We start from the raw sequence: 24,162 nt of genomic DNA, 5'->3' as shown, positions 1-24,162 counted from the left end.
TTTGTTCTGACTAAATCTTCATGGCGTTTTCTTGTCCTGATCCAGGTGTTTCCAGGGCAGTATACTAATGTGGATGAATTTTTTGTCAAATATAAAAACTAGTAAGTCATCACTTGTTTTCTCAAGCCTTTTTTGTGAAAATAGACCAGATTTAGTTTTAGATTTTTTTTTTTAATCAAAGACCAACTTTAAATCTTTAAATCTGCCAAATTACACTGAACAAAATTATAAATGCAACAATTTAGTTTTTGCCCCCATTTTTCATGAGCTGAACTCTAAAATGTGCAGTTTTACTGTATTGGGCGGTCCGGGGGGGGGTCCGAAAACCAGTCAGCATCTGGTGTGACCACCATTTGCCTCACGCAGTGCAACACATCTCCTTCGCATAGAGTTGATCAGGTTGTCCTGTAGAATGTTGGTCCACTCCTCTTCAATGGCTGTGCGAAGTTGCTGGATATTGGCAGGAACTGGAACACGCTGTTGTATACGCCGATCCAGAGCATCCCAAACATGCTCAATGGGTGACATGTCCGGTGAGTATGCTGGCCATGCAAGAACTGGGATGTTTTCAGCTTCCAGGAATTGTGTACAGATCCTTGCATCATGGGGCCGTGCATTATCATGCTGCAACATGAGGTGATGGTCGTGGATGAATGGCACAACAATGGGCCTCAGAATCTCGTCACGGTATATCTGTGCATTCAAAATGCCATCAATAAAATGCATCCGTGTTCGTTGTCCATAACATATGCCTGCCCATACCATAACCCCACCGCCACCATGGGCCACTCGATCCACAACGTTGACATCAGCAAACCGCTCACCCACACAACGCCATTCTGCCATCTGCCCTGTACAGTGAAAACCGGGATTCATCCGTGAAGAGAACACCTCTCCAAAGTGCCAGACGCCATCGAATGTGAGCATTTGCCCACTCAAGTCAGGTACGACGACGAACTGCAGTCAGGTCAAGACCCGATGAGGATGACGAGCATGCAGATGAGCTTCCCTGAGACGGTTTCTGACAGTTTGTGCAGAAATTCTTTGGTTATGCAAACCAATTGTTGCAGCAGCTGTCCGGGTGACTGGTCTCAGACGATCTTGGAGGTGAAGATGCTGGATGTGGAGGTCCTGGGCTGGTGTGGTTACACGTGGTCTGTGGTTGTGAGGCCGGTTGGATGTACTGCCAAATTCTCTGAAACGCCTTTGGAGACGGCTTATGGTAGAGAAATGAACATTCAATTCACGGGCAACAGCTCTGGTGGACATTCCTGCAGTCAGCATGCCAATTGCACGCTCTCTCAAAACTTGCGACATCTGTGGTATTGTGCTGTGTGATAAAACCGCACATTTTAGAGTGGCCTTTTATTGTGGCCACCTAAGGCGGCACACCTGTGGAATAAATCATGCTGTCTAATCAGCATCTTGATATGCCACACCTGTGAGGTGGATGGATTATCTTGGCAAAGGAGAAGTGCTCACTAACACAGATTTAGACAGATTTGTGAACAATATTTGAGAGAAATAGGCCTTTTGTGTAAATAGAAAGTCTTCGATTTTTTAGTTCAGCTCATGAAAAATGGGGGCAAAAACAAGTGTTGCGTTTATAATTTTGTTCGGTGTATAAACAATCGATCAATCAATTTTTTTAAGGAAATGTAATTCTTATTTCTTGAAAATGTTCATTTATGATGTGTTTCTAGTTCGTACATGCACTGTGAATGGGCCAGTCTTGAGCAGCTGGAAAGAGACAAGAGGATCCATCAGAAGCTGAAGAGATTCAAGACAAAACAGGCACAGATGAGGAACATATTTCAAGAGGTAAGACCATATGAATTTGAAATTAGGCAAGTGTGAAATGTTTTGGTTGGTAGTATAAGACAAATTTTAACAAACTTGTGGCACCCTACAAAATTAATTTTGTCACAATATTTGAATTTCTAACTTCGATATGATAATTTGAAAAGTATAGATATTCGGTACAACAGGGAAGAACTGCAGAATATAATGTCATACAGATATTTTTAATATTATTTAAAAAAAATTGTCCATCAATGGTGGCAATCAGTAGGCTCATTTCTAATGAAGAGACCAATTTATATGACCGATTTTAATGTAGGCTTTTATACATATGTAAACATTTAATTATCATTATAACTAGCTATCTCACAAATTTGATCATTCAGTGTTTTTCTTTTATTTTACAGTGGGGTAATTTTGGTCTTTGAATTGAATAAAAAATGACAAGTCAGCAGTCGGTAATACAATAAGAACAAATAAAGAAATTAACGATAGCACAAATAAAAAATAACGACAGGCCTTAGAATTAAATAAATTGCTTTTTAGTTTTTCAGGTAGGTCTAACAGTAGGGTTAAGATATTTAACTCTTTTTTTTTTTTTTTTTGTCTTTGTTTTTTTTTTACCAATTATCCAATGTTTAGTCCTAGAAAGCTATTATTATCTGAACACTTGAGCATAACAGCGGTTAGCAGATCAATGAATGAGAGCGCAGCGTTACCAGAGTTGCCCATATACCACACCATGTTACAACACAGTAGGGCTTATTGCAGACAGAAACAATACTGTACTACATCGATGTTTCCTGTCGGCTCAATTTTTGAGTGGACTTTGCTGTTCCGATGAGCATGAACGGTATACGAGTGGAGCGACTGAGCGGAGCGCACAAGCATAGAGCGAGATAATACACAGAGTGTCACACCACGTGAAAGTGAATCCTGAGCAGTGAACTAATTTTCGGCAGCCGAAATTTCGGTGCATTTCTAATTATTGGCGACATCAGAAATGGATATTATATAATAGATGCTTTTTTGAACATTTTAGCAATTTAAAAATATTTAAAAATTATTTTTTACACGGCACCCCTGCTCTCGACAGACGGCACCCCGGTTGGGAAACACTGGTATAAGACACATGGCTTTAGAAAATCTCACTAATTGTGTTGAGTATTTATAAACCTATCTGGAATGCTTCCCTGTGCTTTAGGATGAGGAACCTTTCAATCCAGACTATGTGGAGGTTGATCGTATTTTGGATGAGTCACATAGTGTCGATAAAGACAATGGGGAGGTAAGAATTCATCGACCACAGACAAGTTTTTCAAATGTTAAATAACTGATATTCAAACTGATATTACGTGCATTTTTTTGTCTATTTGAATGATTTGTTTTAAAGAGTCATTTGTTCTGCACTGGTCTGCTGTGAATAGCCAGTGATTTTAAAAAGATGTTTGTTTGTAGTATTTCTTGTGAATAGATAAGACTACGTACCATTTAATTCAAACTGCACACTGCCAAAACACTGGTTCTGAGTGTTGTTTTCCCTCTCACAGCTGGTTGTGTACTACCTAGTGAAGTGGTGCTCTCTGCCCTATGAAGATGCTACTTGGGAGCTGAAGGAGGACATTGATGAAGCAAAAGTGGAAGAATTCAGGAAGATTGAAAGCCGCCCGGCCCGACTCAAGAGAACTGTGAGATACTGGCACGCTCATCCACTGCATACCATTTGATCTGCCTCTTCCTCTCTCCTCTCAGTGCCTGGTCACCAGAGCATTTTTACCCTGTCTGTATTCTTTAGACCAGACAGTGGTTAATTATTAACAAGACTTGCTCTTCCATCAGCCTCGACCTGCTGCAAGTGCCTGGAAGAAGCTTGATGAGTCCAGAGAGTATAAGAATGGGAACCAGCTCCGAGAGTACCAACTGGAGGGAGTCAACTGGCTGCTCTTCAACTGGTACAACAGGTAAATACCCTGCTAATTCATATTGGAGGAGGGGCGGGACTAATACCATGCCGACCAACTGTCATACATTCTGCTTGTACTACGGCTAATATTGACATTAATATTGCTTGTCTACAAGTATTCAAGTGCCCCTATTATGCCATTTCCAATATTGCCTTTCATGCAGTGTGTAATGTAGCTGTATATGAATGTAAATGATCAGCAAAGTTGCAAAGCCGAAAGTGCATGTTAAATAAAGTTGTCTCCCAAAATAAAGAATTGACTCTACAGCCTAAACGAGTCGTTAGTCGTTAATTCGAATCCCACTTCTAACACATTTGCATAATTCCCACCTATGTTCTACATTGGCCGGCAGCAAACAACTTGACCCCGCCCACAAACACGTCATTTTACTGATGACTGCTTCTCTAATCTCGGGGAGTTAAAAAAAATAAAATCTCGGAGAGTTCAACACGGGATTCACTAAACGCTTGCTCTTGAAAGATGACTCAGTACCCGGTTTATTTGGACCAGCTGGCTCCACTGAATCACAAGTATGATAAATAATAGATGTTTATATTTTCTATAGAGCGTTCAAAATACGGAACTATGGCAATGGGCGTATCGTTTCAGAAATGCAGTACCGCTGTACGCGGTAGACTAATCACAACAGACTGGGCCATCTGACCAATCAGAGCAGAGTAGGCTCATGGAAAGGTGGGTTTTAGAGAGACTGAATCTTAGAACTGCTTTGAACGATTCATTTGAGAATCGCTGGAAAATGAGGTGATATTAAATGCATATTTTGAGAAAACAAAAGCATTTTTTGACCTTGCCTGCATGTAATCCTATTGTAGGATACTCCCAAAACAATATTAGGAACCTTAAAAATGGCATAATAGGAGTACTTTCATGTTTGTATTAGATGGGATACCCGGAGTACTGTGAATGATATGAAAAATAATGCTTGCAGTATTTAATTCAAGATGCGTCTGCCACATTACTTCTGCTGATATACAGTATCATAGCAACCAAAGCGTCTCAACTGAAAAAAAAACACTGCGTTGCAGAAGCGCTCTCAAGCGCTCACAGCTGGGAGTTTTCAGCAGAGCGCCTGGTGTTTTCAGCTGGCTAAAAACGCTTTGGCGGACACATGGCATAAGATATGATGAAATTTGAAGCTCATAAATATAAAAGGGGTTTTTTAGATATCCACAGATTTTAAAGAAAGTTTTCATATTTTCTGTATGTTTTAAAGAACTTTCCACATTAAGGAATGTTTAACGTTTTTTTTTATTTGTAGCTTTGTTCATTTTAGTCCATGTGTTTTAGCTTTGAGGTATCTTTAGGCTTGTGTACTCTTAGATGACAAAATAAACTAGAGCCCGACCAATATATCGTTTTGCCGATATTATCGGCCGATATGAGCCTTTCGCCAATATATCGGTATCGGTGAATATGCCGCCAATGTTAATTTTTTTTTTTACAGACCATATAATGCAGATGAAATGGTGTAATTACTTAGTTTGTCCAGCAGAGTGCGCTCCATTGTTTGCTACTGGCGACCTGGATGAAACGCTTTAAAGCTCAAGTCTATGGAAAACCATTGAAACTTTGAACGGCCATATCTCCATAACGGTGCGGCGATTCGGCACCAAATTCGGGGGATCCCTTCAGCTCGAGGAACCCTCTCGAACGCGAATCAAGTGTACATCTAGAGGCCCTCTTTCGAATGAGACCACCCCTGCATCGGTAGCCCCCGGGGTTCGGGAGTTACGAGTGGTTAAATTCGCGGTCCGGCGCCAACTGATCTAGCAATCCCAGGGGGCTACCGACGCATGGAGGGTGGCGTTCAAGAGGGCTCCTCGAGCTGAAGGGATCCCCCGAATTTGGTGGAGATCCATTCGAAAAAATCAGTTTATGTAAATCCACATGGGGTTCAGAATATATATATTTTTTATCCACAGTAATTTTACACTTGTCTAGTACAAATGTCGCTTTGTTTTATAATTACAGTGTATACGTTTTTCTTTATTTACCCTCAAAAAATGGAAGTGAAATGTGACAACATGCCCCGTTGGTAGAACACATTGTAACATCTGAGGGGCACGTTGTAACTTGACCATATGGACAGCTTAAAATCTTATCTGATCGAATTAAAAAAATATACAAGACAAACTAAAATATTTTGTTTATATATATATATATATATATAATTATTATTATTATTATTTTTTTTCAAATAAAATAATGGCGTTTTTTAAGAATTAAAAATAATCTGATTTTGGAGTTTGACAATGAACACATTGCAACCATGCTTGGGACGGCCCACATAAACTGTGTGTGTGAAGACAGTAGTGCAAATTCGTGAATGAATGTTCCGAAGTGAAATAAACTTCAACGGAATAAAGTTGAATGGAATTGAATTAAAGTTGAATAAACTTCAACTTTACTGTTCAGTGCACTGATGTCAGACTCATTTTGGATAGTAAAGTTTATTGTTAAATTGTTAAATGCCCTTACATATCTCTGTCACCATTATAAGTGTTTGATCACCACTTTTGAGTGATCATTGCAAAAAATGTGTTTATGTATATATATTCTGTTTATGCATATACTGTATATATATAGTACCAGTCAAATGTTTGGACACACGAATGGGGAAGTGTATAAACTTTTGACTGGTACTGAGAAATACACACAAAGAATATCGGCCAATATATTGGTATCGACCTTTTTATACCCCCTAATATTGGTATCGGCCCCAAAAAAACCCATATCGGTCGGGCTCTAAAATAAACAGATATACACCTTTTTAAATTTACACACTTTCTCTTCCAGGAAATTGAACCAAAAATATTGATGATTTTATTCCCTGCTCAGGTGTGCATAAAATGCATTCTAGAATGAGATTGTTCCCTCCCCCTCAATTATAAATACCACCTGCCACTGATCCAATGCTAAAGCAGTAGCTTGGAGATACAAAACCATAAGTAAATAATTTGAGAGCCTTCTATTTGGACTGATCAGCAGCCTCCTGATGCTGATCGTGGGCATCCTTATCAGAACCGTCACCCTGGGATCTTTGTTTGAATTGTTGTGGCCTTTCTCAAATAACAAATGCCGGTGCATTTCTTCTTTATTGCTATCTGATTCTGGCAGGACTGCAGGCGTAGGTGAAAATGGTGCAGAGAAATGGACCACAATTGAAGTTGATTAATTGATTTTGTCCATGGTAAAATCTAGGGTTGTCACAAATTGCGTTCAAACTATTTCATGGGGTCAATAATAGTTATTTCAGTACTGAAATTGAATGGGTTAACAAAACAGTAGACTAGAACTTTATATGTTTAGTTTTATTGTTTATATTATTATTATTTTTTCTCTGAAGAAAATTGTTCTTCCTCTATCCATTTCTTACACCCTCTCTTCTGTATTCATGACTTCCCACACAGGCAAAACTGCATCCTGGCAGATGAAATGGGTCTGGGGAAGACCATCCAGTCTATAGCCCTGCTGTCAGAGGTGTTTGCTGCAGGGATCCAGGGGCCATTCCTCATCATTGCACCTCTATCCACTATCACAAACTGGGAGAGAGAGTTTTCCAGCTGGACAGACATGAATGCTATTGTTTACCACGGTAGTCTGGCCAGTAGACAGATGATCCAGCAATATGAAATGTACTACAAAGATGACAAGGTTGGTTTAGATGGGTGCATTGTGTGTTTCTGTGTCATCAGTTTGATTGCTACTAATCAGTGCTGTTCATTTTGACTAAAACTGTTAAACATTTTCGGTAATTTAAATAAATCTGAAATTAAATAATATATAAATATTAGAAACTTGTTTATTTCATTTAAGTGCCCAGACAGAATTCATCATTTTCATTTAAGTTGAAATACAAAAATGACTAAAACTGAAATAAAAAAGCTAAATGAAAATATAATTACAAAAACTTACAAAATGATAACTCACAATATAAAAATAAAAGCTAATTTAAAACATTAAATTAAAACAAGTAAATACTAGAGTAGTATTAAAATAAAAAAGCTAAACGCTGCTGAGTGGAAAGTTGTTTATACTAGTATATTTTGATAGCTCCATTGTGGCTTACTCTCTCCCTTGTCCTCTTTTTTTTATTTTTATTTTTTTTGTCTTCTTCAGGGACACTTAATACCAGGGGCCTATAAGTTTGATGCTCTGATCACAACTTTTGAGATGATTCTATCAGATTGCCCAGAGCTGAGGGAGATTTCTTGGCGTTGTGTAGTTATTGATGAAGCTCACCGTTTGAAGAACAGAAACTGCAAACTCCTCGATAGCCTCAAGATGCTTGACCATGTAAGTGATTCATCTTTTTATTTTTTGCTTTCTTTAAAAGAAACTGAATGTATTAATGTGTTAGTTACAAAAAAATAGTTGTGATTCATTAATTTGACAATTCTTTATTTTTTCCCTTTTCAGGAGCACAAAGTGTTGTTGACAGGCACTCCACTTCAAAACACAGTAGAGGAGCTGTTCAGTCTGCTGCACTTTCTGGAACCGGCCCAGTTCCCCTCAGAGATAGAGTTTTTGCGCGAGTTTGGCGATCTTAAAACAGAGGAGCAGGTAGAAAAAATGTTGGAACATTTTGGCAGATACTTCATCTAAGAGCATCAGCATTTTCCAACACAGTCACTATCTTTGATTATCAGGTCCAGAAACTGCAGTCAATTCTAAAGCCCATGATGCTGCGTAGACTGAAAGAAGATGTAGAAAAGAACCTTGCCCCAAAACAAGAGACCATTATTGAGGTATGAACTGTTTTTAACATCAGGTCTTTTTTAGATGATTATTTCTCTTTGCTTTTGTAAGTTCTGAGTGCATAATTTTCTGTGGTCCCTAGGTGGAGTTGACTGATGTACAGAAGAAGTATTACCGTGCTATTCTAGAACGTAACTTCACCTTCCTTAGCATGGGAGCCACACACAACAGTAATGTACCCAATCTCCTCAACACAATGATGGAACTTCGAAAGTGCTGCAACCACCCTTACCTCATTACAGGTACTGAATTTATGGCTGTTCCCTTTTAGTGGCTCTTATGTAATTTTAGGCTTGCAGTCTTTGTTTACATGTACAGGTTTTACTTCAAACTTGTGACTGCGTTGGTCCTGTAGCGCACCCACAAATGCTAAAATGCTGCTTATTGGTTTCCCATCCTGACTATTTTTATTTAATTTTTTTTTATAAATATTGCTCATCTTTTTGTTGTCCACTTTCCACTTTTTGTCTCTCTGTGCAGGTGCCGAGGAGAAGATAGTGGCTGAGTTGAGGGAGGTGTATGATCCTCTGGCTCCAGACTTTCATCTCCAGGCTCTGGTGCGCTCTGCAGGGAAACTGGTCTTGCTGGATAAGCTGCTTCCTCGCCTTAAGGCTGGCGGGCACAAGGTGCTCATCTTCTCACAGATGGTGCGGTGCCTCGACATCCTTGAAGACTACCTCATACATAAGAGGTATAGCTTTAGAAATGTAAACTGCGAAATGTAAATGTGTGATTTATAAGGCAACTGCAGCCAAATAATTTTAATTCTGCCAACGGGTTTGTTAGATGGATCTAAAATTAGATGTTCTCTCTGATTAGATACCTGTATGAGCGCATTGACGGGCGGGTCAGAGGAAACCTGCGACAAACGGCCATTGATCGCTTTAGTAAACCTGATTCAGATCGGTTTGTCTTCCTGCTTTGTACCCGGGCTGGAGGTTTGGGCATTAATCTGACTGCTGCTGACACCTGTGTCATTTTCGACTCTGACTGGAACCCACAGAATGATCTTCAAGTGAGGATCTCACATTATATATATATATTTTTTAATATTTTTTTAGTGATTTCAGTGCATTAAAGACAATGTTTTCTGTTACATGTGTTCAGTCTCATCATTTGTCTTCTCTTCCACACAGGCTCAGGCACGTTGTCATCGTATTGGTCAATCTAAAGCGGTGAAGGTGTATCGTCTCATTACCAGAAACTCCTATGAGAGGGAGATGTTGGACAAAGCGAGTCTTAAACTGGGACTTGATCGAGCTGTTCTGCAAAGCATGAGTGGAAATAAAGACAGCAGTGTTAACGGGGTAAGAATGAAAGGAATCATAATTTCATATTGCTCTATTAAAGGTCTAAAAAACTGTCGTTCAAAACCTGTATGATTTGGTGAATTACTTAAAATTTTTCAAGTTCAACACAGAAGCCACATTGTGATCGATCATCACTCAGTGGTATGTTATTAACTTTCCTCAGATCCAGCAGTTCTCAAAGAAGGAGATAGAGGATTTGCTTCGTAAAGGTGCTTATGCAGCCATTATGGACGAGAATGACGAGGGCAGCCGTTTCTGTGAGGAGGACATCGATCAGATACTTCAGAGAAGAGCAACTACTATCACTATAGAGAGTGAAGGTAAAGGATCCACCTTCTCCAAGGCCAGTTTTGTGGCGTCTGAGAACCGCACAGATATTGCTCTGGATGATCCTGAGTTTTGGCAGAAGTGGGCCAAGAAAGCTGACATAGACATGGCCTCTCTCAACAGGAAGGTACAGTGTAGCATTTGGAAAATGTTTACTGTATCCTTTATTTTCTGCTAGTCTATCCTTTTATTCCTTAATCCTTTGTTTTCTTTCATGCTAACTCTTTGCAGAATACTCTTGTGATTGACACACCAAGAGTAAGAAAGCAAACGCGTCAGTATTCCAGCCTACGTGGAGAGGGTGGTGATCTGTCTGACTTGGACAGCGATGATGACTACCCACCCCATAATTCCCGACAATCTCGGGCCTCTCGACGCTCAGACCGGCATTCTGGTAGTGGTTATGGGCGCACAGACTGCTTCAGAGTGGAAAAACACCTACTTGTTTATGGGTATGTGACTTTCTTCCTGATCATCTTTAGCTGTGTGGGTTTTAATTCACCTGTTCATCTCATGAGTATGAAACTTTCTGTGGAATTATAATTTCATACATTTTACATTTTGTCTATACAGGTGGGGCCGCTGGCGGGATATCCTGTCTCATGCTCGCTGTAAGAGGCGTCTCAGTGAACGTGACGTGGAAACCATCTGTCGCGTCATTCTGGTTTTCTGTCTGATACATTACCGTGGAGATGAGAACATCAAGAGCTTCATCTGGGAGCTAATCACCCCTCCAGAGAATGGACGAGAACCACAGGCTCTGCTTAATCACTCTGGTATGACTTGCTCTCATTATAATCTTTTTTTTAATTAATACTCTTTGATTCTACCAGCAAGGACCCTCAGGTGGTTTTCCATCAGGTCTTCATTTTTTTCATGGTCAACATTTTCCAGCCACCTTTCCGCTATCTCTGACTTTCCTGTATGATTGTTGCATTTCTAACTTTCAAATTGGTTGTGAAGCAGCCATTACCTTCTGCTTATTCACCATGGAAAAATTGAGTAAACAATGTATGAATATATCTACATAAAACAAATTTCCCCAAATATGACTGCAAGAAAAGACTAGTCTAGAATCTTTATTGGGCTAATTAACATAATTGTAATAATTACAGTATAGAATAGTTTGTTTGGACAATTGTTCATAACCGGCCACATTACAGAAATCGTGTTTAAAGATTGTTTTAGTATTGGTAATTGTCACCTTGTGCTCATAGGCTTTTATTTAAAATACTTCTCATCCGGTCTGGCAGTCACATATAGTCTAGACAAAAAAGTAGGGATGCACGATATATCGGCCACCATATCGGTATCGGCCCATATCGGCTCATTTTTTCTGTTATCGGTATCGGCCTGATGAGAAAATTTGGCCGATATCTTAAAGCCGATAAATAATGCATTATTTCCTTCAGAGACACTTCAGATGCGCGCTGTTCGTTTGCAGCCTTTTGTGCAATTGTACGTTGTAATATTGTGTTTATTTGATGTATATCTGATTTATCTCATATAGAATGCGTTTGGTTAAGTTAAAAGAGCGCTTCAGTTTACCGGTGATCATCTTTAGCTCAGCACACGCAGCTCAAAAAAGGTCAAATATTTAAAAGCATGACACATTGCATTTGAAAATTCAGCATATGCATTTAAGTGGAACTCCATGCAGCTCCCATTAGGGATGTAATGTTTAACCGTGTGCCAGTTGAAAATCGATTCAAATATGTGACGATTCAAATCAGTTGAGATGCCAAACAAATCGCGATACAATTGGAGTAGAAGTTTATATGAATGTATCTCTGAGGGGAACTGACTATCTTTAGAAATGTTTACGTGGTATTTTCTTTTCATCTTGCCTCTGAACAATCAAAGATTATAGAAAACCCAAGACGTGTCACTCGTATAGTTTTGAATGGGGAAAAATGCAACACTCAATATGGCCGCTCTATAGAACGAAGGCCCGCCTTCTGAGTAAAAGAGCCAATCGCTAATCTGTGAAATCAGCACGTCACTGCAGCTGCCGTTAGAAGTCCAGTTTGCTATAGAAACAGTGAGTGTTCTGAGACGTGCTCTTAGGATTGCGCATGCGCACTGGCTGGTCTAGCCTGAAAAATACGCTTTTTTTTTACGCTATTTGAGCAAAAGAAACAACATTTATGAGACAGTTGTTGTCAGATTTCATTGGTGATTTCAAATATGAAATTTAATCTTAAACTTGGTGTATAGTTTTGGAGAATTTGATGTTTGCCCATTCAAAGAGATAAGAGCTGCACTTGCATGCCCGAGAGGTGTTTCAAAGATGGCCGCCGAGTGACATGACTTGTCTTAAAGGGACTTTGGAACAATGCATATTAAAGTAGTGTTCATAAAGCAGCTCTGCTTTGTTTACAGTGGTAACCCAGGAAACACTGTATCATTGCTGTTCATAAGCGCCACCTGCCGTCAGAGAGTGAATCTGCGTCTCATTCAGCTTGTCTGCTGTTTCGTTCAAATGTTTTATGTAGTATAGTTTCATAAAGCTAAAGTCAGAGCATTCTGTTTTGCTTCAAATTTCGAAATTATACAGTCTAATTTAGATTAAAAACCACTCATGCTGCATGTATGCTGCATCTTTATTTGGATCATGATTAAAATCCAGTGGTTGCCTCTAATTTTAAATGGAAAGAGCACAGACTAAGTCTTAGTTTGTTCATATTAAGAGATTTCTTTTATTTGTATAACTAACTTGTTTGATTTGGGGTTAGTTTTAAAATTTCAATTTGGTTTTGTTATATTTCAATTTCACAAAGAAACGTGCAGCAATAGCCAGTGACATGACTTGTCTTAAAGGGACTTTGGAACAATGCATATTAAAGTAGTGTTCATAAAGCAGCTCTGCTTTGTTTACAGTGGTAACCCAGGAAACACTGTATCATTGCTGTTCATAAGCGCCACCTGCCGTCAGAGAGTGAATCTGCGTCTCATTCAGCTTGTCTGCTGTTTCGTTCAAATGTTTTATGTAGTATAGTTTCATAAAGCTAAAGTCAGAGCATTCTGTTTTGCTTCAAATTTCGAAATTATACAGTCTAATTTAGATTAAAAACCACTCATGCTGCATGTATGCTGCATCTTTATTTGGATCATGATTAAAATCCAGTGGTTGCCTCTAATTTTAAATGGAAAGAGCACAGACTAAGTCTTAGTTTGTTCATATTAAGAGATTTCTTTTATTTGTATAACTAACTTGTTTGATTTGGGGTTAGTTTTAAAATTTCAATTTGGTTTTGTTATATTTCAATTTCACAAAGAAACGTGCAGCAATAGCCTAATAAAACAACACCTTTTCATTTACTGTATGCCTTCAATCTCATTTTGTTAAAAAAATTTTTTTTTGAGAAAATCGAATCATGAAATCTAAGTCGTGAATCGAATCGTGAGTTGAGTGAATCGTTGCATCCCTAGCTCCCATACTATCCATGATGGAATGACTTCCTGTTTGTCAAAGATGGTGAAAAGGCGGCTTCATAGCAACATCCTATGTAGGTTGTGAAATGGAGCATTAGCTTCATGCTAAGCAAGCTTAAAGCTTTTATAAATGCTCATAATGGCGCTCTCTTTTCCTTTAGGTCTGTCCATCCCTGTCCCTCGTGGCAGGAAGGGGAAACGAGTGAAGGCTCAGAGCTCTTTTGATGTGCAGAAAGTTGAGTGGATCCGAAAATATAATCCTGACAGTCTTCTGCTTGATGACAGTTACCGAAAACACCTAAAACACCAGTGCAACAAGTATATTAGACCTATCAGGGACACTATTTAATTATACTCTGCAAACTATTAGCTTGAGTGTCTTAATTTCACTGTCCCCTTTTTTAGAGTGTTGCTGAGAGTACGTATGCTGTATTACCTAAAACAGGAGGTCATTGGAGAACATGCTGATTCTGTATTGAGAGGAGCTGATGCAAGGTATAGCCATCATCTAATGTCATTGCTTTAGATAAAATTATCATCGCTTTGGATAAAAGCATCTGCTAAATGCAGAAATGTTCATCTAAATGCAAAAGTTTGCATCGCTTTGGATTGAAGCGTTTGCTAAATGCAGAAATGTAAATTTCATTAACAACTGGTCGTGTCACCAACATCAACATTTATCACAATCCTTAATTTTCTTTTTATTCTGTGTAAAGCTTAAATATTAGGGTTTCTGTGATGCATTGATCAGGTTTCACAATTTAGATTGAAAACTCCTTTAAATTCCTCAACTGATGCTAGTGTGATTCCTTGCAGGGATATTGATATCTGGTTACCTGAAATGGAGCAGCAGGATGTTCCGTCTGGCTGGTGGGACGCAGAAGCTGACCGATGCTTGCTTATTGGTGTCTATAAGCATGGTATGTGCAGGCTTTATTAACGTCATGTCCAAGGATGTTCAGTTATTTAAGAAGAACTTAAGTCAAGTCAAGTCTTAGGAGAGTTTACCTAGTTTCAAGAGTTATCTGAAAGTCATTCTGAAGTGCCCCACAAGCTAAAATATATAGTTTTGCAGATCATTGATGTGTTTTATCATCTGTATCTTGCCGTTTCAGGATATGAGATGTACACCACTATGCGTGCTGACCCCTGCTTATGTTTTGTTGAGCGATGTGGCCGTCCAAATGAGCAGGACATTAACGCGGAGCAGCAAGCAGCAGACCCAGAGCTTGGGGAGGGGTCAGTATCAGACAGACCTGGGCAGAGTTTTTTTCAAAAGCATTGTGAGCTAAATTGACCGTAGACAATGGTTCTACAATCTACTTAGGCTTACAATGCTTTTGGGAAATGCAGACCTGATCTCTTGACTCCTGCATTATAATTTTGCAGCCTGTATGATTAACTGGTATAGTTAAGCTTCTGGATGAGTGTCGTTGAATCTTCTTGTGAACTTGTACGTTCTTATTGTGTTTTAGAGGGGACTATGACAAGTACTCAGAAGATCCAGAATTCAAACCCGTGACAAGACACACCAAGGAGGTATATGAGGAGGTAAACCCCTTTAGAATCATATCTTTTTTTTTTTTTTTCCTGTAACCGTAAAAGTGTAATTCTGGCAAATTAATCCGGTGTTGTTATTAGGAATTTAAATTCACAAAAAAAATGGATAATGTGCTCCTCAGGGTGATTCAGTGAATACAGATGGTGAGATTTGTGTGGAAGATCGCTTTGCCCCTGTGCAGGTTGAGGGGCCATCTTCGGGATCGTCAGATTTGTGTTACTGGCCAACAAGCTCATCGCTCACAGCCAGACTTCGCCGTCTTATCACAGCCTACCAACGCAGTTACAGACGAGAGCAGCTTAAGATGGAGGCAGCAGAGAAGGGCGACCGTAGACGTAGACGCTGTGAACAAGCCACAAAGCTCAAAGAGATAGCCCGACAAGAACGACAACAAAGGTATGTTCCTTAAGAAACCCGTTCCTGAAGCCTCCTCTTCAGTTTCGCTGTCCAGCATTCTCATAAGCTTCTCTGTTTCAGGTGGACTCGTAGGGAGGAGTGTGATTTTTACAGGGTGGTATCAACTTTTGGGGTCGAAAGAATAAAGAAAGAGGCTGATGCTCCAGAAGGGGGCGAGCATATGGACTGGAATCACTTCCGTTCTTTTGCTCGACTTGATAAGAAAACCGACGAGAGCTTGACACGTTACTTCAAGTGCTTCATGTCCATGTGTAGGAAAGTGTGTCACCTTCGGCCAGCACGTGGAGGAGGTACACTATACTTTAATATGCTGTATGTATTTTTACTTGAAGTCAATGCGAAACAGTGTTCATATTCATCTACTCGTATAATATGACTTTTTTTAGCTGAAGTAGAATATTGAATAAGACCCTGTTTGGAAATAGGTTTAGGTTAGGGACACAAAATATATTGGTTTATTTAAAAAAAATATTGATTCATATTTTATATTTAATTGCATATATTCATTTTTCCTATTTTTGAATTTAGATTATTTCCTTTAAAATTAAATCTTTAATAAAACCATTTTTTAATACTGTACAGTGTTGCATTACAAAAATCGTTTTCAGTAGTTGAAATATAAATATTAGATGAAAACCTTAAACTTAAAGCTGCCTCATTAAGAAATGTTGCCTTGGCAACTAACTGAAATAAGTTGTAAGTACTAAAATTGCTAAAACTGAAATAAACATATAAAGCTATATATAATTATTTTTTTAATAACACATTGTCTACTGTTATCCCTTCTTCCTCTCTTAGAATCTCAAGATTTGTCCCAGTCTCTGGCCCCCATCACAGAAGAACGAGCCTCACGCACACTCTACAGGGTCAGCTTGCTGTGCCGGCTACGTGAGCGCGTTCTTCCCCACCCCTCGTTGGAGGAACGCCTCAGCCTGGCACCACCCTCCTCTGACCTGCCCAGCTGGTGGAGCATCCCACAGCACGACCACGAGCTGCTCTTAGCCGCCGCTAGACATGGCGTCAGCCGCACAGAACCCTCAATCTTCTCTGACCCACAGTACTCTTTCAGCCAGACCCGCCTCGACTACCTCCAAAACCAGCAAGCTCAAGCAGCTTCACAGATTCACCTGTTAAGTCAGTCACAGGATCCGACCACTATCAAGGAGGAGAGCCTAGATGATGAGTCTCGGCTGCTGGGGGTGGAGGCCCTCTGTCCGTCAGACTCTCCAGCCATGCTTCTCTCCCATTCTGAGGGGAAAGTTGGAGTTCAGGCTGCATGGGGCTGGAAGAGCAAAAACAATGGTCCGAGTGAGAGAAAAGGAGGAAGAGAGAGAGGTGAAGGACCGTCAGACTCAGATTCTGATTCAGACTCGGGCTCGTCTTCCTCCTCCCATCATTCTGGCAGCTCAGATGATAGCGGAGACAGTGATGCTGAGAGAGAACAAGGTGAGGAGACACTGTTGCATTTAAATCATGTTCGTGGTAACCTATAGAAGTATAGCTTAAAATATTTTTTTTTAGGGATGTAACGTTTCACTCAACTCAAGATTCGATTCACGATACTGATTTCACGATTCGATTTTCTTTCTTTTTTTTTTTTTAAACAAAATTAGATTAGAGACACAATATAAATGAAAGTGTCCATTTATTATTATTGCTTGGACAAAATGCTGCACATTTCTTTTCTTTATTTCTTTGTGAAATGTCAAATAACAAAACAAATTTTTTTTTTTAAAACAAACCTCAAATCTATCAAATAAATAAAACAAAAAACCTCTTCATATAAACAAAGGCTTTGTCTGTGCTCTTTCCATTCAATATTAGAGGCAACCACTGCATTTGAATCACAATCCAAACAAATATGCTGAATACATGCAGCATGAGCAGTTTTTAAAATCTAAATTAGATTGTATAATTTGACATTTTAAAACAAAAGCAGAATTTTCTGACTTTAGTTTTGTGAAACTATACCACATAAAACATCAGCACGAAACAGACAGCAGATGGGCTGGATGAAACGCAATTTCACTCTCTGACAGCAGGTGGCGCTTATGGAACAGCAGTAATACAGCATTTCCTTGGCTGTAACAAAGCAGTGCAGCACTTATGAACGCTGCTTTAATATGCATTATACAGTAGGGATGTGCATCTCATGACTCAGACTGATACGATGCACATCTTGATGCATAGCCTACGATACATTAAAGATACATATGAAGCAGCTACCGATGCGATACACCCCTATTATGATGCAGTGCGATCCGATTTTGATTCGATTCAACACAATGCAATTCGATGCAATATGGAGAAAATATCACTTTTAATGCCTCGAGGCCTGTTTCATAAAACAAGTTAACCAAATAAGCCAGGCTTATTTCAGTTAGCTTGACTCATTGTCAAATGATTTGGTTCCATAAAGCAAATTTAACAAAGGCCTAGATTAAGCTAGTCACTGTGGCAACTTATGCTGGGAAAATAACCTGGTCTAAAGCAGGCTTAACTGTCAGGCTAAGCTCCTCTAACACTGACCAACAGGAACACAATGATATTACCACTGTCTCACATACTATTAGGCTATTTGGAATTTTTTTTACATTTTTTTACATTCTTTAATTTTTTACAGTTTCTAGCCAATGCGGCTTTTCTCTCTGGTTTTATGACAGCTGTACCTTTTATAGTTTGCAGAACATTAGAACATTTACAATCTAAAATTGCTCTTTAAAGCATTAAAATAACTAAATTAACAGTTAAAATCACTGAATTAAAAATGAAAATAATAAAGAAAATGGCTACATTTTAACTGCAATAAGAAACGCACATGAACTCATTTGAGCTTAGTAATTAATACTGTAGCCTACTAGCTTACGTTTGATTTACCTATTACAACAGTCCACTTACAGTTACTTGCTATCATAAAATTACACTTTATATGTAGGTTTAAAATTCTACAAGGCAAATTTAATGTCCAAAAACTAATTTTTTTATCAAAGTGTATATTTTACTCAGAATTATTACGCTCCTATTCGATTGCGCTCCTTCTGTTTAGTGCACATGCGCGCAGCAGCGCTCGTTGCTCTCGCGTGCCTCGCCTACTCCTGACAGCAAAATGGATATGTTTGCATGACTTTCTAACATTTACAGATGAAAAATATACCTGTGACATGTCAGTTATGCACTGAGGAAAACACAACGTCTCAAAATGCATTAAATAGCACAGATATATTCGCTGTTTGTCATTGTGGATCGATTTGATCCATGATCGACATTAAGGTCTGCTTAAGAATAAACATGCACAAATTAGTTAGATTGCGTGAATTTAATTTGTCTTTAATGGAACCGCTTTAGCCCCGATTTATTTGTTAGATTATTTCAAGTCAGGTTTTGGACTTTAATCCCAGTTTTTTCTCGGGTCTCCGTGGTGTTGTGGTTCGTCATATTCACACAGGCAGCAGCGGTGATGAGAAAACGCGCTTGACAAACAGTTTAGAGAGGAGAAATCAATCTACATATAAAATACTGGTCACAGATTATTGGTCACTTTCTAAATAATAAAAGTATAGCGCATCCACTAGTAATTATATGTAAATAAATCGTTTTTTACAGATGCAAATATGTTAGAAACGATGCATCGCGATATAAATGACAACTTGTAGCTGATGCACATTTTTTTAAACCGATGCATCGCATCGTTAACTTTTTTAACCGATGCACCGAGCAAATTGAGGAAGCTTCCCATCCCTAATATACCGAGACGCGATGAAAAGAAAATATCATCTAAACTTTTCTAAAGACAGTCAGTTCCCCTCAGAGATACAGTTGGGGGTAGGAGTTTATATGAATGTATCACGATTCGTTTAACATCTCAACTGGCTTGCGGTGAATCGTTACATTACTATTATTTTTTTCATTGTTTTAACCTTATGGTGTTCCGTATGCAACTCAAAATTCATGTTATAGCTGTTTGCTCTGAAATGACTTTTCTTCAGTCCAGCCAAATCATTGTTGCTAGTTAAACTCAAAATGTTTAATAAGGAGGATTAAACATTACAAAAGTAAAATACAGTAAAAAAAAAAAGTTGATTAATCAAGACATTTTTGTGCAAATTCTTTCATTATATACACACCAGAAAGAATGATGCTATTTAGAATTTCTGTTTATTGGTACCAAAATAACAATACATAGTAATAAACAGCAAAACATTTTTATTTATTAAGGGAAATTATTACTTTTATTTAGCAAGGATACATTCAATTGATCAAAAGTAACTAAGACTTTTATAATGTTACAAAAGATTTCTTTCAAATTGTTTCAAACAATCTTGACGAAAAATATCACAATTTCCGTATAAATAATAATCTTACTGAAATGTTTATCGTTTTTGTATTTTAACTGAAGCATTTGAATGCTTGAAAAGTGCCACATAGGGATCTAACATTTGCTGAATCAGATTTTTGATTCCATTTCGTTATAATTCATTGAGTTTGAAGTTTGAACTGACTTTCTTACATGGTTTCTGTTACTTGAGTTAGTTCGGAGTTGAGTTAGGATTAGTTCACCCAAAAATCAAAATTTTCAAAATGTCAATCCTGTACGACCTTGTCTTCCATAGAACATAAAAATAAATGAGCTATTTTTTATTTTCTTAATCATTCTGATCTTCACGGAGCATAATGTTTTTACTTTAGTTCTTTGGCCAGCTGTAATGGTTAACTGAGTTAATTTGGGTTGATTTGAATGTGATTTGTTACTAGAATGATTCTGATCTCTTAGCAGCAGCTCTTAAGATGTGTGATGGTGATGAAGAAAACAGCATGCTCTCATTCACACCATCTCAAGAAGGCGCCCCACCCGAGTCCCTCACTGACCCTCTGAGAGTTGATTGGCCCAAAGACCGTGTGTTGATAAACCGAATAGAAAACCTCTGTTCGCTGGTTCTAATGGGGCACTGGCCGTCAGGTCGACGCTACGTCTCTGACATACCGCTCAATGCTACATCTGAAGAGCATGACCTCGAAGATGGCCTAGGTTACCCCCGAATGGCACGCAAAAGCAACAGTGCCCTGTCTGCAGAAGCTCTTGAAGGCCAAGAATCAGAGTTTACAGTAAAACTCCTAAAGGTGAGGTGGTGTTCAGACATTTATGAACTTAAACTGTCTTTTATGCTTCTGCTTTGTTCATTTTTGCGTTCGTTTCATTTGCTTTAGGAGGAGGGGCTGAAGTTGACATTTTCTAAGCAGGCTCTCATGCCAAATGGTGAAGGGAGTGCACGCAAAAAGAGAAAGGACCACGAGGTACAGTAATGCAGTTTCATAAATTTGCCCAACTCTGTTTTAAGGAAAAAGTAACCTTTCAGTTTACATTGATGCATTTTAGGTATTTCCAGCTGTATAATTTGTTTGTTTTCTGACATTTAGCTGGTAGATGCCGAAGGGGTTCTCCATGCTCCACGTAGAAGGGACCTTCCTAACTGGCTCAAAGAAAACCCAGATTATGAAGTGGAGGGAGACATGTTAGAAGTAAGTGCGAAACTCAGGTTGAACTCTCTTCTCTGAGTACTTCTTGGACCGACACAGCTAAAAATGTCCCTTTCTTTGTTGCAGTTACTGGTGAACCAGACCAAAAAAAAAAGGAGGAGGAAGAGGGTAGAGAAAGGAGCAGCACTTACCGGCAGTGAGAGAGTGAAGGTTATAGACATAAGGACAGGAAAGAAGGTGAGAGAAGACATTTGGCAGTTCTGCCATAAAGGCTGATTTATACTTATGCGTCGGACCTATGCTGTAGCCTCTACGCCGTAGGATATGCATCGGTTTTTCTTTTATACTTCTGCGTCATTGTCTTCGTCAACGTGCAATTACACATGCAGACCGTTAGCATGCAGTGTCCACGGGCATGCTGATGGTGTAACCCACAGTATCAAGGCAAAAGCCGAAGAAGAAGCTGCAGCAGTGATGGTGGCAAATAGAAAGTGACTTCTTTTGCAGCCGGAGTTGTTAAATATCGAAGAACAGATCATTTATTTAAAATGAAAAAATAGGAGACGACAACGGAACACGAGAGAAGTTGGTGTGCATGACCATTGCTCGAAACAAGACAACAGGTGGGAGAATTTGTCATGGTTATGTCGCAAGCGGTAGGGGTGGGCGATATAGCCTCAAAATGATATCACGATATTTGAAGAATATTTGCGATAACGATATTTATGACGATATAGAAAGAAAAAAAACATGGAACAACGTTTTATTGGTGATTGCACTAATAAATGCTGCTGCCTGCCAACTGCAAACAAAATGAGGGGCATTTTCCATCCTTTTCCTATGAGCTACTGTCATCGATGGCAGACTCTCTCATTTGAAGTGTAAATCTATTGTCATAAGGTGGCAGCAGCAGCTGTGTGTTCGACTTGAAGCAGACCAATTGGTGTATGACGTCAAAATACCGCGAGAGTGACTTACCCCTTATTTAAACTGCACGTGTCTGCAGCGCATTTACGGCTCCGATGCAGCCACTCTAGTCAGTGCTTGTGTTTACATCAGTGGAGCTGCAGCACTTTTCAGAAGCGGCTCTCGTGCCGCTTCGCTAAAGATATGCGCCTCGCCTATTTTTGAAGAGTGTGCACTCGAATATGCTCTGGAATCGTTCTCGCGATACTTTGACATATGCACCGATCAGTCTGTGCGCGCTAGGGAACGTATATCCGCCATACGTCATCGCTTCGCTATATCAATGATATCGCGATATGACAGTTTTTTTTCATCATGTAAAAATTTATACCGGTATTATTGTATGATTGACTGTATGATATGGCACACCCCTAGCAAGTGGAAATGCATATTAGGAAATGCACAGATTTTATTTTTTGACCTGAAAGGGAGGGGTTGTAGCAGACCATTCACAGCGCTTATGGTCCTGTAGAATTGACACGTTGTTACATTTCTGGAGAGGTGCACGTCAGGCTGGTGTAGTTTCGACGCAGAAGTATAAATCAGCCTTTATTAACACTTTTCCCCGTTTAGACTACAAAAAGTATCCAGCACAACTATTTTCAACATTGGTAATAAGAAATTCTTTTACACCAAATCAGCATATTAGAATGATTTCTGAAGCTTATGTGACACTGAAGTAATGGCTGCTGAAAAGTTTTTATTTTTTTCAATGATTTGCTGAGCATAAAAGATTTATTTTATGCACAACAGTCTACAATGTGTTTTATGTGGGACAGTTACTGTTCTTGATATATTTGAAGTTGAATGCAGTTGGTCTTATACTCAGTCTTATTTGTTTGTTTGTTTTTTCAGTTTAGTGGAATATACGGGCCTTTACTACAGGACCTGAGAGAGCACCTGGAAGAGAATCCTGACCACGTTGTAGCACCAGAATGGTCCGAGACGGTTCGCAACTCGGTTAGTGTCTCCTGTATTAGCTCAGTATGTTTATGGTTATTATCCTCATCTACCCTGGTTGTCAAGTCAAGTCACCTTTATTTGTATGGTGCTTTATACAATACTGATTGTGTCAAAGCAGCTATACAGTGTCAAACAGGAAAATAGTTTGTCAATAATGCATGAAGACAATAACAGAGTAATTTTTCCAGCTAAAGTCAGTTCATTGATGATTGGGAATCATGATTGTGTAGTGTATTTTAGGTCGGTCAGTGGTTATTTTTGTGGGATTCCGTCTGATCCTTCTCTTTAATCTCAGGGTTTCTTGCCTGAGAGTTTATTCCACAGACTGTTGAGCCCCCACGCTTCAACCCCCAAAAAGAATCGACATTACCTCTCCACCCCTTCCATCCAGATGGTAGACCCTCTCCTGGGAGGCGGCGAAGGCGAGACATTAGTTTCCGATGGTGCATACATGATGGACGACGAGGACCTGGAAGACGGCAGTCACCTCACGTCATCTCACCACTTCCTTACTCCAGCCTACGATGTGAAGATAGAGCCAAGCACTCTTGATATGGATGGAGGCGACAGTTTGTCCCAAGGTGGCTATGATAGCTCCGACAGAGAGGCCATTTTGGATGATGTCATCATGGCACCGAAGAATTCAGACTCTTCCTCAAGCTCCGAGAATTGACCAAATCTCATGTTAGATGTAGTAGACCGAGATCATGACAGTCTTTTATTTTATTATATTCCGCCTTCATTATTTTTATAATTATTATTGATGTTATTGCTTAAAATATGGAGTAACAGATTTTTTTTTTCTTGGGTTAGATTTGTAATTGACTGTTTTGTGTAGGAAAGATATAGGCGCCTTTTTTTTTTTCTTTACATCTCATTCGGCACATTGAGCAAAATCTTAATTCCAGATGGATGAAATATATCAATTTCATGTCTCACATACTCATAGTAAGCCCCTTTCATTCTTTATTGGCTGGGAAAGGAGCTATTTGTCTCTCACCCTCAAGCTGAACTGTTTAACAGTGTGCTGGAGGACCCATAGTCATGCACTGAGCTGAGCCATCGTGGTGCCTCGGTCTGGTGAAGAACATTGAGTTTTTGTTGGATGTAAATCATTTTTTGTGTGTGTATGTTGGGGGGGGGGGGGGGGTTTGGGGGGGTTTTG

At 39.2% G+C, this 24,162-nt stretch overlaps 1 protein-coding gene across 3 annotated transcripts in view; it reads left to right on the top strand.

Moving 5' to 3' along the window:
* Positions 1 to 24,156, top strand: part of LOC107557917 (chromodomain-helicase-DNA-binding protein 8-like) — a 29,936-nt gene extending 5,780 nt beyond the window's left edge. For 2 of the 3 annotated variants that reach the window (XM_016241511.1, XM_016241503.1), the window contains 30 exons: positions 46 to 101; positions 1,704 to 1,821; positions 3,005 to 3,088; positions 3,351 to 3,488; positions 3,640 to 3,761; positions 7,196 to 7,439; positions 7,905 to 8,081; positions 8,205 to 8,348; positions 8,435 to 8,533; positions 8,626 to 8,785; positions 9,024 to 9,234; positions 9,363 to 9,558; positions 9,680 to 9,850; positions 10,017 to 10,307; positions 10,412 to 10,632; positions 10,754 to 10,956; positions 13,777 to 13,933; positions 14,021 to 14,110; positions 14,432 to 14,535; positions 14,731 to 14,854; positions 15,091 to 15,166; positions 15,298 to 15,572; positions 15,654 to 15,883; positions 16,392 to 17,039; positions 20,365 to 20,711; positions 20,799 to 20,885; positions 21,009 to 21,110; positions 21,195 to 21,305; positions 22,890 to 22,994; positions 23,293 to 24,156. In XM_016241511.1, coding sequence (XP_016096997.1) covers positions 46 to 101; positions 1,704 to 1,821; positions 3,005 to 3,088; positions 3,351 to 3,488; positions 3,640 to 3,761; positions 7,196 to 7,439; positions 7,905 to 8,081; positions 8,205 to 8,348; positions 8,435 to 8,533; positions 8,626 to 8,785; positions 9,024 to 9,234; positions 9,363 to 9,558; positions 9,680 to 9,850; positions 10,017 to 10,307; positions 10,412 to 10,632; positions 10,754 to 10,956; positions 13,777 to 13,933; positions 14,021 to 14,110; positions 14,432 to 14,535; positions 14,731 to 14,854; positions 15,091 to 15,166; positions 15,298 to 15,572; positions 15,654 to 15,883; positions 16,392 to 17,039; positions 20,365 to 20,711; positions 20,799 to 20,885; positions 21,009 to 21,110; positions 21,195 to 21,305; positions 22,890 to 22,994; positions 23,293 to 23,670 — 5,469 coding nt within the window. In that variant the 3' untranslated portion in view covers positions 23,671 to 24,156. The remainder of the gene's footprint in view (positions 1 to 45; positions 102 to 1,703; positions 1,822 to 3,004; positions 3,089 to 3,350; positions 3,489 to 3,639; positions 3,762 to 7,195; positions 7,440 to 7,904; positions 8,082 to 8,204; positions 8,349 to 8,434; positions 8,534 to 8,625; positions 8,786 to 9,023; positions 9,235 to 9,362; positions 9,559 to 9,679; positions 9,851 to 10,016; positions 10,308 to 10,411; positions 10,633 to 10,753; positions 10,957 to 13,776; positions 13,934 to 14,020; positions 14,111 to 14,431; positions 14,536 to 14,730; positions 14,855 to 15,090; positions 15,167 to 15,297; positions 15,573 to 15,653; positions 15,884 to 16,391; positions 17,040 to 20,364; positions 20,712 to 20,798; positions 20,886 to 21,008; positions 21,111 to 21,194; positions 21,306 to 22,889; positions 22,995 to 23,292) is intronic. The other variant, XM_016241518.1, reaches the window with a different exon arrangement.
* The last annotated feature ends 6 nt before the right edge of the window (positions 24,157 to 24,162 follow it).

This window comes from Sinocyclocheilus grahami, unplaced genomic scaffold (genome assembly GCF_001515645.1).
Source record: "Sinocyclocheilus grahami isolate Dianchi unplaced genomic scaffold, SAMN03320097.WGS_v1.1 scaffold21.1, whole genome shotgun sequence".
NCBI classification, from domain to species: Eukaryota; Metazoa; Chordata; class Actinopteri; order Cypriniformes; family Cyprinidae; genus Sinocyclocheilus; species Sinocyclocheilus grahami.
Note: the sequence above shows the minus strand (reverse complement) of the source record. Positions and strands in the feature narration are given on the sequence as shown.